This window comes from Coffea arabica, chromosome 4e, assembly GCF_036785885.1.
Source record: "Coffea arabica cultivar ET-39 chromosome 4e, Coffea Arabica ET-39 HiFi, whole genome shotgun sequence".
Lineage (NCBI taxonomy): Eukaryota > Viridiplantae > Streptophyta > Magnoliopsida > Gentianales > Rubiaceae > Coffea > Coffea arabica.
This window is the reverse complement of record NC_092317.1, coordinates 2,085,946-2,099,933: the sequence shown is the minus strand read 5'-3', so window position 1 is coordinate 2,099,933 and position 13,988 is coordinate 2,085,946. Positions and strand designations below refer to the sequence as shown.

Genomic DNA, 13,988 nt, shown 5'->3' with positions numbered 1-13,988 from the left:
TTACGAAACCCCCCTTTGCACCATTTTAATTGTGGGTTCCCCTTGAAGATGGTGCCTCATGCATACATGGAACCTCCTCGCACTATGGTGCATCTCCCTACAATAAGAACCTTTCAAGAACCCTAAACATTGATCAACAAAATTGCATTCAAGGCGTAAAAAAAAGCAGTCCCACCACCCCCCCCCCCTCAAGAACAGTGAAATGCAGGACAAATTATTTCAGGCTATTTGCCAAATCCTCCACGTACTAAACATCCTAGTATTTACAGTTAAAAAGAATCAGAATTTTCACTAGCTTAACCCATAACCTAAACCTGGAGGGGCCCTGCACTATATTACATTGAAAAAATTAGATAAATAAGGAATACAACAAAAGCTATGAGGACAGAAATGAAGGAAAATAGGCCTTGCTTCCTTCCAGATGCTTGAGTAAGGCATCTGCTAAGATGTTAATCAAGTAGCCCCCTTTATCTCATACTGCTTGAAATGAACTATTTTCACTCTTGGTTATGCCCGATCCTTTGATTGGTGTGCTTGCATGAAATGCCGATTGCCTCGATGGCTCCCCTGTCAATTTGAGAGAAAGTCGGGAAGATTCTACAAGGCCAGAACTAGTATCACCTAAGCTAAGCTGAGACATGCCCACAAGTTCATCCACATTGACAGGTTCCTTTGGAATAACTGGAATTGGCTTGAGGATCTGATGATGAGATGCCTCTGCTCCTCTACCTTCCTCTTGAGGGGCTATATTGGACGGCCATAGTGGATATGAAATAGGTATAAATGCTGGAAAAAATGATGGGAACAATGAAGGAATTTCGGGTGGAGATTTAACATTTTCTTCGGTTTCTTCAACTACTTCACTGAGGGTAGCTTCCATGGGCTCATACTCTTGCTTTAGGGAAAGATCTAAAGAAGGCAAAGACTTTTCATTATCATCTCCAATTGCTAGAGGATGCGGACTTGCAAGTTGTTCCTTGCTGCTATCAACAACTTGTGGTGGGAGCACAAATTGTTCTTCCGGCGGAGCTAGTGGATCTGTAGACTAATAAACCACAAAATAATTGGCTACACAATGAAAAAGACACATTGCATGCAAGAATCATATTATACATGTTACAGATCAGTCTGGTTATTTAAAAATAAAAAGATGCCTTTTGGCCTTCAAAAAAGGATGATGCCAATTGAAATGAGTCAGTGGGAATGTGCAGAATGGATGGCTCATTATTCTGATTGCATCATCAAGAAAAGTCAGGAAACTTCTAGAAATAAGACATATCAACCCCTTATTAAGCATGGATTACCGGATGAGAGGGGACCTAGACCCAACACAAGTGTCATATTTTGCTCACAGGAGCTGCATTTCTGCATTTGCTTGTCCAGAAATCCATATAGCATTTTCCACTCAATAATGATGCAACTAAGAGAATCGTTGATTTTAAGCAAAATAAGACCTACCATATCTGGAACCATGTCAAAGAGACTGGATCTTCTCTTTCTCGGATTAGCATTGTTCTGCCGGATAAAATACTTCTGTGCATGGCTTGCCACCTGTGTTGGAGTCCTTGATGTCACAAAATTGCGGGAGATACCGCGCCAATCACCTTTGCCCAACTCCTGAAGACCAAGAAGGAAGAGCCTGTGCTCTTCTTCAGTCCATGGAACACCTGCAAAGGGAAAGTGAGTATTAGTTTTCAAAATAGCATTGTCCTTGCAAGCAGAGGACAGGTAATATAGCCTTGTATATAAGAAAAGCCACATATCCCAGTGACCATCTTAGTGGTAGTATCACATCAAGCTCTCATTTAAAATAGAATAAATATATGCAGAGGCTACACCAGAAAACACAAACCCAAGTCACAGGATGGTCACAGTAAGCTTCGGGATGTACAAGCTAACAGGGCAACAATAGCATTAAAGAACTGAGACTCATAAAGTTTAAATTTTTATACTAAATTAGCTTGACCTTGTTTAATTTAGCTATTTATTACTTCTGGGGAAGGAAAAAGATAACAATTATCAACCCCTCCCAGCACTTTCAAGAGATGTAGGTCGAAAGGCTAAATTTTGGCACAGTAAACTAGCTTGCTTGTTAGAAACAGGGGTAAGTGCCACTAGCTGGAAGGAGGAATCTGCAGGCTCATAAGAAATCTCAGAAGCCAATAAAGATCAAGTGAATATTCTTAGCAATTAGCAAGGGTAGACATGGGACAAAAACACAACTAGACCAAGTCAAAGTCCCCAATCAAACTATAGCCACCCATCCAGAAGGAAGGTAATGAGAAAACAAGGCCACCAGCGCCACATTATATCAATTTCTCCACTCCAAAAAAGAAAAGAGAGAGAGACGAAAGCTAGGAGTACTAATTTACAGAAAACTCATCGAAGAGAAGATAATTAGCACCGTGCACAAAATACGTAAAACTAAAATCTCACTTCATAAATCAGCAAGAGCCTAAATCCACATAAAAATCAATCATAATCAAATTAAATGACTAAAAGATTAAAACCTTTCTTTCTTTCAGCTCTACGATTAGCAGAGCAAGATGCATCATTGGGATCATCGGAGAGATACCCATCCGGCAAATGAACCGGGTCATGAAAGGGGTCGGAGGAAGGCGAGCTGGGGTTAGGCGACGCGGCGGCGGACGAGGAAGAATGGTAATGGGATAGATTTCCCATGCTGGCACTCTTCTTCATGATGGACCCATCTGTTAATCTGACTCCAAAAAGCTTCACCCCACCACCAGCACAGCCGCCGCTTCCACCACCGCCACCTCTCGTGGGACACGTCCGGGAGTTATGGCCATTGTTGCTGCAATGAGAACACCGCCGAGTCATCTTGCTGACTCGGCCTTCTCAACTCAATTGGGAAAAAAAAATCCAATCTTTTCTTTTTTGAGATAACTCTTATCTAAAAGAGAATTAGAAGAAGATAAACAGATAAATATACGGAGTTACAGGCAGAGAGAGGGAAGGAGAGATGAAATTTGTGGAGGTGATGAAAAGGAAGAGTTGTGGGGTTGCATGTGTTAGTTCTTAATTGAGAAATTCTAGGAAGCTGAAAATAGTGAGGGCACAATCTAAGATCAAGATTAGTTTCCTATGCTTAGTTTAGGCAAATCAAAGGGACCGGATAAGGTTTTCGGTTTAAGCCTTTCAGTCAGAGGAGATGATTACTTGACCGTAGTAGGAATAGGATCACGCGGTTCAATTTTCTCCTTGAGTGAAATGACCATTTTAGTCATGAACTGGATAGCGTCCTGCTCACGTGGCGTAAATTTGGAGTTTAGGCAAGTCTCCCTTGCTTCCTTGCGGCATTTTTCCCCTTTTGTCTTTGACACCGTACACTACCGGGCGGTGCCGCGGCCGGTGGGCAAGTTTTTCTTCCTTCCGAGTTATTAACGTGGATCATGATGTAAAAAAACAAAAAAAAAAAATGTGGATCATGATGCGGGATGCTGATGGTGGTCATCTTTAGATTTGCTTTTGGTGAGATTGAGGTTTCAGGATGGATGGATAGAGAATAATTGGAGGACTGGCAGCTGCATCTCCAATCTCCATCTTGCTTTACGGCTTCTTTTCCGGGGTTCCTGATCTAATCTAATCTAATCTCATCTAATCCAATCGAGTAGCCGTACAGTCGTAGAGGGATTGACGTAATGACCATTAAACAATTGCATGTCACATCTTGTCTTGTCCTTTGATTTGTGCCCTCGGAAAAAAAGAAGGTTTTTTTTTTTTTTTTTCTGCCAACCGATTTAATCAAATGGGCTACAAGACAATACATGTGCATCGTCAGCTTTCATTCGAAATGATTCATGAAAAGAAGAGGCCGCAAGCAGGAATTCTGGCTCCAATTTCTTGACATGATTGACGAAAATTAAAAGGTTACCATGCGGGTTGCAATTATTATTAGCAGACAAAAATTGCATTCGCAATCTGTATACATCCTGATCCTGGTTTCAAGGTTTTTGAGGTTCCTTGTTAACAATAATGTTGAACCAAAGAAATCTTTGACATGGATAGATCATAATAGTACCAATTGCAAACGTTAAAACACCACCGCAATCTCCTTTTTTTCGTTTTTTTGGATGCAGGAAAAACGCCTCTGTAATCTTGAAAGTGTGTAGTGCACCATCTACCATGAGCAGGTTCAACCTGAAGGACCGTCAGAAATATAAACCAGATTACCACTTTATAGTTCACGCCCAGTTCTCAAAAGCCCGTCGCATAAAACTTTCATAGCCCTGATAGGGCCCTGGAGCTCGTGTGAAGAGTAGGTAGTGGGCTATGATTATGAAGAAACTACCTGCTGGTATTAAGAAAGGCAGATGAGAATTCCTTTTGGTTTTTGAATAGTTTCGACTCTGATCACCCTTCAGACCCATCGAAACCGTCCATTGCTAACAAGAATCTATGTCTACAACATTCAATTCCATTATTCTCTCCTTCTTCTGTTGTTATGCGTTTATACAAGGTGCATAAATTCACATGACTCGACGGGCATAGCTATAAAACTTGACCTGGTTCGATGGTCGAATCGGTCAACTTAATGAATCGGTCGTAGGATTAGATTGGATTACTAATTAAACCAATTAAGCAACAAACTCGTTGATCTGCAACCGTCCATTGCTAATGAGAATCTATGTCTACAACATTCAATTCCATTATTCTCTCCTTCTGCGTTTATACAAGGTGCATAAATTCACATGACTCAACAGGCACAGCTATAAAACTTGGGCTGGTTCAATGGTCGAATCGGTCAACTCAATGAATCGGTCGTAGGATTGGATTGAATTGCTAATTAAACCAATTAAGCAACAAACTCATTGATCCGTTAATGACTCGACGGTTCAATCAACAAATCAAAAAAAAAAAAAAGTTGTCTGTTAAATGGCCAGTTGAACCACTAACTTAAAAGGCTTTGTTTGGAAAGCAATTGTTACATTTTCCGTGAACATATTTTCCAATCATCTTTTTATCTCACATATATCATATCGTTACAATAATTTTTTTACAAAAAATCCAGAAAAATGCAATCCAAATAAAGACTATTTTATAATTTAAACTATAGTATTATAGTATATAATATAACTATTGTGCAATCCGCGATTGAACTGCTTAATCAGTAGTTGAACCAATGACTCGATTATCCGGTCATCTCTCCAAGTTAATTTCCGGACCAGATTTAATAACTATGCTCGACGGTCGGGATGAAGACTGGCCACTATTTACTATTTAGCCACATTCAGCTTGGGTTCAACATTACTCTATCACGAAATATCAGGAAAACCCACAGCTTTGTTTGGATTCAAGAGTTTTTCAAAAATTAGTTTTTTAAATATTATATTAAAATTTTTAAAAAGTACTCTAAAATATAAAAGTAGTCTAAATTTTTTAAAAAATATCCCAAAATATATTCTAAAAACTCTTCTACTCTTAAATATCCCAAAATATTTTCTAAAAATATTCCAAAATATACTATAAAAACTCTGCTACAATAAAATTTTTCAAAAACACCCCTAAAAATAGCTAATTCAAACGGACAACACAATTTCTTAAAAGTAATATCTCAAAGAAAAAGGGGAAAAAATCACTTAACCCACGTACGAGGCACTAGTGCATCTCAACGCTTACATGTGTTGATAAAACCTGTTGAATAGTCTAACGAGTCAGGGACTTTTTCGAAGATGATCAGAATAGATGCTGCTGCCATGCGAGGAGAATATCTGAGTTAAAAAGGCGTCTGGAAAGGAAGAGCGACCTTAAAAGCCAACATTTGTTTGGTTGCCTTGGCGATCACAATTATATGGATTTATTCTCGTCTCGTGAGCGCATTATGGATGGGAGGACTGCGGATGAGGAGGAGGAGGAGGAAAGGGATATTTTTGAACCCAAGTCCGGCAATGCTATCAATTCACAAAAGGCATTTTGTCCTCCGAATTTTGCCTTTAACACAAGTGCGCTGTTTCAATTTGAGCATGCTCCTGCACGGTTGCTACGGTGCTGCTACCATGCATCTCCATATCATTGACTCTGTTTGATCGAAATTATGTACCAATTTGGAAGGATCAAATCCTATCGCTTGTAAAAATGGAGGATTTCTTTTTTTTCCTTTTTTCTTTTTTGGGTTCATTTCTTTGAGTGCTTCTGATGATTAGGTTTAGGCCTATATGCGGGATTTCTTAAACAGGCCGAATGCAGGACTTTATAGAGCTAGACTTAAAAAAATACCATGGGTTGAAAACTTGTTTAGAGGATTAATAGAAGTGTATCATTGAAATAATTAATATCTTGGCAAAACTTGTTTAGTACGGGAATATCAAAACACAGGGATGGAAGGACCAAAAGTAGAACCACTACATAATTAATCGTAGCTCGGCACCATGTTGCCTTTGGAAGATTCATAATTCGTCTTGTCTGGCTCTCTTTAAAGTCAGAAAATGATGGAGAATACAAAATAAAAGTCTACCTTTTTTCCTTTGCGATCCATGTTAAAGGAAAATTGGCGATTTTCTAGAAGCCGTAATCAGGAAAGCAGGATCCTCTCGAGAAATTAATCACTAAACCGGACAGGATTCCATTCAAGTCGATGCCTTTCGTCTCGATGTGCTTTGAATTACTCTGGAGTTGCTTATTTATTATCTTTAGCTTAGCCCACCTTTGCAGATTGGAAAGAAACGGAGAGGTCGCATTGAAATTTCATGAAATCTATAATTGTATTATAAAAATGGGTATTGTCATATCCCAAAAAAGAATAAATCGGTATTATTGTTTAGATGGGATTAACAGCATTCATGTCAAGGCCGAAAATAAAGCTCCTGAGGAATGGTTTGAAGTTTATAAAGATGTGAAAGTGATAGCCAACATCAGAAGAACAGAGAAAAAAATATTGTAATACGTTGAAAAAAATATTGTTCTTTAATGTTATTCTTCTCTTTGGATCAGAGAAAAAGAAAACAACCAGTCTGACCATTTTGCTCATTCATGTTGCCGATGCGAAAAATTCTTCCACAAATTAAGAGAGAGCACTAGAAGGGTTTTTCCACTATCGTCCATGCTTGATTAAGTGATCATGGGTCGAGATTCTTATCAACAAAGGATATGGATAGATAGTGATAGGTCAAGAGCATCAATATTTGGGCCAGAAAAAACGCTACGCTTTGTAGTAAAAACTTATTCTGATCCCTTAACTTGCAACAGAGAGCAGATGTGACTGCACATCAAGACGTGAAAAACAAAATCATTGGTGAGATGGATAGATGTAAAGTTCCTCCAATGTCACTTGGGCAGGGCAGGGCAGAAGAATAAAAAGAGAATCTCTTCTCCAACAGTTAATCATTCCTGTCATATTCCTCCTTGCAATTTTTGCCACAGCTGTAGCTGGGAGGATGAACGAATGATAGAGAAACACAACCGCAAGAACGGCAGCATAGCAAAGTTTAAACATCGTTTGTCGATCATGTTACAGATTCTCTCCTGTCAGTTGCTCTTTTTCCCTTTTCCTTAATTGGTTGCTCCATGTCACGCCCGTTACGGATAGGTGCTCTAATTTTAAAGATACTCGTACTTCCCTTCCCCACCGGCAAAATTCTTTCGATCAAATGATCAAAGAAATTCTTTTTTTATCCTTATATTTCTTATGGGTTCAAGCACGAATTATTCGATTTGTTTAACATACAAGATTTGTTTTGTGTGTCTGATTTACAAATGATAGTAATGTTTTGGTGTTTATAGATAGATATTCACCATGCATATATGTTCCACAAAAGAGGAACAGATTTTTTAACCATTCAACAAGAATAAGTTTCAAGCCGAAGCCTGTATTATCCCATTGCATGATGCATGAAAGAGCTTTTTTTTTTTGGCGTGGCCAGCGATCCATGAAATTAAAATTTGTCATCTTCAGCATGAGTGCGAGAGTATGGACCTCTGAAAGTGAAATCATGGGCGCTGTCACTGAAAAATCAGGAATAACACCCTGTAATCTCCACAAAAAAGCTTGTAAAATGAAAGGCCTCGCTGACTCAGGAAATTAAAACAGTAACCCTCTGCGTGTTTTATCCGCACACAATCGTCCATGCACCAGAATCCAATTTGTGGAACGCATTGAGATTGTACGGCCTTCAATTTTTTACACTTCAGCTAATGTTTATTTATTGAAATGATGCATCATTATTTATGTATGACAAGTAGTTTTTGGTGTTATACATATATATGCCTGTCTTGCTATGATAAGAGCCTAGGGATCAAGCAAAATTATGGAAGAACCACTCTTTTGTAACTCACAAAAAAAAAAAAAAAGGATGTGTAATCGTATTCTCTTCATGGGAGACCATTTATCGATATATTAAGTTCCATGAGTGGCCTGTCTTTTCTAGAATACGAGACTCGGGCGATTTGAGGATTACAAGCTCCAATGATCGATAAACGCCAGACTAATTAATTAGAATGAGATAACGTTGTTATCTGAACTCTTTTGTTCGGCGGCCAAGTTTCCATCATTTCACCATTCCATCCCACTTTTCGCTGTTTTGAACAGATTCTGTCTGCTGCTGCATACAGAACTGTTTGCGTTACCACGTCATTACTGTCCTGAAGAAATGCTTTGTTTGCCAAAAGGGGAATAGGGTTGCAGCCGAAAAAGCATACAGATATATACCTTTTTTTTTCTTTTGGAGATTTTAAGTTATCAGAGTCTTCATTCATCGAATAGTATATTAATTTGAGGGCAGCCATTGCATTTCGCTGTGTAATATGCTAATGGAAAGCAACAACGAAATCGAAGTGGGTAATGTCATCAGCAAAATTTGAAACTCTAGACTCGAATTTTAATCACAGACTGGATATTTGAACGCGAATTTAGATACATGGTTTGCCATTTTTCATTTACAATAACAATTCAATATCCTCTTCAGACTTGGATGAAGGAAAAAAAGGTGCACATGTCCTCCCTATAACTTAAATCAGTTGTGTAAGTTTTCTTTTTCGTCAACATTTTCAGTTTTAATTATCTATGTCTTACCTCTCCACATGCATGCCTCTCCATTTTTACTATCGAAATGATCTTGCCAAATCAAGAAATTAAACAGATGAAATTCAGGAAAGTTCTATTCAAACATGTAGCACCAAATAGATAATGAACATTTGATCAGCATATCTCGAAGGATATCTTTATTCTTGGAGTCATTGATCAAGAAAAGCAGGATTGGATTTACTTTTAAGAAAATCTCATCCTTTGCATTCTCTTTTTCTTCCTGCGGCTTCACCGTACGTTCCATTTCAGTGATCCTTGACTAGAACTTTGTTGCTTTCGGACTATAGAAGGAGCTCTTGGTTCCATAAGCCGCCACAATTTTAAAAGGGTTAATTCTGCTTTGCACCCTTTAGCTATCCTCACGTTCTCACTTTAATCTTTAAACTTTAATGTGTGACATTTTAGTTTCTAAAGTGTAAAGTTCATTATACTTAAGTAAAATTCATCCCATTTTACTCCCTTAATTATAAAACTTTTTATACTTTAACCCCTAAAGTGGGACACAGATTTTATAATTAAGTGGGATAGATTTTATATTTTGAGGATGAAAATGGGGGAAATTTTACTTAAGTGGAATAGATTTTTATAATTTAAGAATTGAAGTACCTCGCTTTGAAATTTAGAGACCATAGTGAGAATCTAAATATGATTATTGGGTGCAAAGGGGAATTAACCCATTTGAAAATAGTAACTCTAAAAGGCAATGAAAATGCTTTTCTTTTGCATTTACTCGCCTTTTTTTTCTCTATTCAATTTTACTTTTTTCAAAAAAATTAATATGTCTCGTGACACTTGTCAAAATAAGGGGTATTTGGTAAGTGTGTTTTCATACTATAGAATGGATTTGAAAATTAATCATAATGATACATATCATTTGATTAAAGTCAATCATAATGAGTTAATAAGTATACTAGACCTACTGTATGTGCTAAAAAATACTAGAAAAAATTGAGAGAGAAAAGAAAATTTAGAAGAAAAAAGAGTAGGAAAAAAGAAAAAAAAATGTAAAAACCTATACCTAAATTCTAGTTATCAAACGCTCTATCAGCTTCAACAAAAATCTAATATCAATAATCAGTTAATGATAGTAATAGTGATAATTATTGATGAATGATAAGTGATAATGATTGATGAACTTTTACCATATGGCTCCTAGCTCTTAATTTTTTTTTTTTTAAAAAAACTCTTTCTTTTTTCCTAACAAAACAAAAGAAGACCATAACCTCAATAATGTGGAGGAATGTATATCTCAACTTTCCTGTACAACCTATCAATGCTTTTCTTTCCTTGATCTTTCTATTTCAACGAGTAAACTAATGAGGATCAAGTTCGCATGTTGGAAATTGTTTTATGAAGTTAACAGCTATCTTCGCGATTTCAACCCACTTATGAGAACCAAATGCCTTGGTAAATAGATATTCTCTGCCACGTCAATGATAGTAAACTTACCATTTTGTAGATAAAGTGAAATAGGTATAGTTTGTTTTAACTAAAAAATGTGCTACCAAACATATGGTTGGGCTTCCAATTAAAGCATCACTAAAACTCATCTGAAAATGTCATCAAGTCTCATTGTAGATGCGAGGATTATATTTATGGGCAATTGGGTCTCGAGAACATGTTTTGACGGTAGTGATGATCGAAATCTAATCCATTCAATCATTTTGCTTACCAAAAAAATCTGATAATGTCACTGAAAGTGCATTGGAATTTTTTTTGTTAGGATGAACCTCTTTTTGGCTCCTTACCTTGTCCTTTAGCTTTCCCACGTTAACCTTCGCCCCCCCCCCCCCTCTCCCCTTGAAAATTGAGCCGGATTCAGCTATATATACCCTCCTTGGTAATGATGTATTGCATGGTTCCATCCCAATTAAATTCCCTTCTCCTTCTCCCCTTCGGCTCTTCATATTAAAGAAAGAAGGAGAAAACAGCCGCCCCTCCCGTTTAATATCACCTTCAGCACATCTTAGGGCCGAATATGGAACGCAATCAACTGCGACGAAAACTTGCTAATATGAGACAATCTCTCTTTGAACAGGTTTTTCTGATTTTCTCCTTTCATTTCCAATTGTGAAGTTAAATACTTCAAATTTTGTTTCAGTTCTTTTAGAACCTAGCTCCTTGTTATATTTTTTAAGTATTTCTGTTACATGTTGCCATCTCAAAAACTTTCTTGGGAATACAAACTAACATGTTGCCCTCTTGGAGTTATTCCCACATCACTATCTCAGCAGCAGCGCCACATATTGCATGGAAATTTGGAAAACACGCTATCGAGGAATAAGGAAGATTCCTAAGTGCATTGAATATGAAATCTGAAGTCTCACCCCTTGTTAATCGCGTTCTTCTGTTCTGTTGAACAATTTTGTGCATTTTTTGTGGCATCCTGCCTGCAGGGGTATCTAGACGAACAATTCACTCAGCTGGAGGAGCTGCAGGATGATGCTAATCCTAACTTTGTAGAAGAAGTTGTCACATTGTTCTATAGGGATTCAGCCCGAACAATCCAAAATATTGAGCAAGCACTGTGAGTCAATTCTACAGCTTGCTTGTTAATACATATAGTATAAAAGTAGCTCATTTAGTAATTGTTGTCATGCATGTAATTGACTTTGAGAAAAAGAAATGGAGGGTCCATCTCCGGGTACAGAGTACTAAATTTTCTATTTTCATCATCTGTATATGTACAGGGAGAAGAACCCTCTTGATTTCGCTCAACTGGATAGCTACATGCACCAGTTCAAAGGAAGCTGTTCAAGGTAAAACAATGACCCGAAGATGTAAGAGAAGAGTTAATTATTCATGCTTCCCTCATTTTGGCTGCAAATAACTTAAAATTTTAGCTCTTTGTAACGTTTTACGCTAAAAAAGACGTAACATAAGTGGCTCTAGTGTTGGTTTTTGGGATGCAAAAAGTAGTACTAGTATATGTTCTTTTGGCTTCAAAATCACCTCTATCCCTCGATCTCTCACGCATGCAGCATTGGAGCCGTGAAGGTTAAAAGTGAAAGCACGCAATTCAGGAATTACTGCAAAGAAGGAAATGCAGAAGGGTAATTAGTCATCTCCTCCAACACTTCTACTGTACACTATTACTCCCTAGATTTACATAAAACTATTATATACACGTATATTTTATCCTTCAAAAACTCTGCATGAACACAAGCAGATGCAGGAGAACTTTCCACCAGCTAAAGAAAGAATATGCTGCACTCAAAAAGAAGCTGGAGCTTTATTTTCAGGTCCTAAACTTACTTTACCATTTAAACTTGTTCGTTGATATGCCACAAGCCCACAGCAATACGTCGAGTATTCCCTCAATCTTATTCCTCTTTCCTTTTTCTTTTTTTTTTTAAAAAAAAATTTCCAGTATGCAAGACAAGCTGGACCAGATGAGACAGCGTGTCGCCCAAAGTAATCTGTGAAGAATCTTAGCAGAAGTGGGCGGACAAAGATATAATCTAGCTAGCTGGTGATCAGGAGAGTGTTCAGGCAAATTGTTGGAGTATGATGATCTCTGTAGTCTGTAATAGTCTGTATGCGTGCATGATGCATTGCGCTATCGTGGATATATTATGCGCCCCTTTTGCTATAATATTCCAGACGCCTTAAAAGGAAGAAGACACTACTACTACTACTACTACTGCTACTTCTGCTCTGTCAAATAATTGCTTTTGATATATTCAGCAGTCATTGCTGGTTCTCGTACTCTTGTCTGTGGCTTGCATTTATTATTATTTGCCGCAACCTCTGATTTGTATGAATAGCCTTTTTCCCTTGACAACATATCGGTGCTCCCCATCCGGCCGCAGGCCTTCAATTCTAGAACAGAGTTTAATGCCAATTAACAAAACTAGAATGTACTACTACTAGATTTCATGTTGTAATGATTCTGCGTGCAAAATCAATAGAGTGCTGCCGTACATCGAACTGTGACAAGGCCTAACTAGTGGACAAGGCCGAAGAAGATTTCTTTCAACATGTTCAATCAGCCCACTTGTAAAAGCCCATCGAAGCAAGTTGGGCTTCGTGCTTTCCGGCTCCCCACAGGTTGTTTTCATTTCACCTAGTAAAATTTGAGTCATCAGTAAACATAAAACATCTTATTCAATGTTTAAGAAAAAATGGAAAAAAAAAAGAGTGTAGTGTTGTTGTATAGAAACTAGTAGAAAGTAATTACCATGAACATGATTCAATGGACAATAAAATGCCAAGAAGATGAAGACTGCTTGTTAGGTGGATGATTCCTTAATGTTCTCTATGCACTAGTATGATTAACCTAGGTGGATGATTCCTTACATATTAAAATACATAATTTATTCGACTATGGTTTCTAAAATATAAAATATGTAAAACCTTAGTTTCTAAAGTATAAAATTTGTCTTATTTCTATTTAAAATCTGGCACATTTTCGTTAATTGTTTTACTTAAATACGATAAAATCTATATTTTAAATATTAGAGTATTCTATATTAAAGTTTAAGGACCAAAATGAGAATTCGAATATGTTTGGGACCAGCTAAATTATGCTTTGTCATTGACTAAAGCCATTATAAAAGCAAAAATGCTCTGCTATAAACATTATTAATTCTTACACCCGATGCAAAGTTTTTTAGTTCTAAATTTGCTCCATTATCACCCAAATAAATTTTAGAAAATTGATGTTTGCAAATAAATCTTAGAAAGTATCTAACAGCTGCTATATTTTATTTTCTTTGGTTACAGCTCCTGCTTTGTTTGGATTGCAAATGTTTACCTTTTCTCATAAACTCACTTTCTGATCATTTTTTTAATTCACATATATCAAATCATTACAATACATTTTTATACGATACATCTTTTCAATTTCCACTTGCCACCACAGTTTCGAGATTCTAAGGATGCATGATGTTAGTATCAATCTGGGTGCATGACAACATTATATTTAGGCAACTTTTTTAATAAAAAT

The 13,988-nt window shown here is 37.2% G+C and overlaps 2 protein-coding genes across 2 annotated transcripts; one reads left to right on the top strand and one right to left on the bottom strand.

The window, feature by feature from the left end:
- Positions 1 to 285: 285 nt before the first annotated feature.
- LOC140005890 (transcription factor MYBS3-like) lies at positions 286 to 2,987 on the bottom strand. The gene is made up of 3 exons (XM_072047077.1): positions 2,511 to 2,987; positions 1,459 to 1,667; positions 286 to 1,045 (listed from the first exon to the last, which is right to left on the bottom strand). The coding sequence occupies exons 1-3, from the start codon at positions 2,839 to 2,841 to the stop codon at positions 473 to 475; spliced, it is 1,113 nt and encodes a 370-aa protein (XP_071903178.1). The 5' UTR covers positions 2,842 to 2,987; the 3' UTR covers positions 286 to 472.
- Positions 2,988 to 10,901: 7,914 nt separating this feature from the next.
- LOC113741835 (histidine-containing phosphotransfer protein 4) lies at positions 10,902 to 12,720 on the top strand. Its single transcript, XM_027269477.2, has 6 exons — positions 10,902 to 11,078; positions 11,437 to 11,567; positions 11,731 to 11,799; positions 12,022 to 12,093; positions 12,210 to 12,282; positions 12,411 to 12,720. The coding sequence occupies exons 1-6, from the start codon at positions 11,019 to 11,021 to the stop codon at positions 12,456 to 12,458; spliced, it is 453 nt and encodes a 150-aa protein (XP_027125278.2). The 5' UTR covers positions 10,902 to 11,018; the 3' UTR covers positions 12,459 to 12,720.
- Positions 12,721 to 13,988: the final 1,268 nt, after the last annotated feature.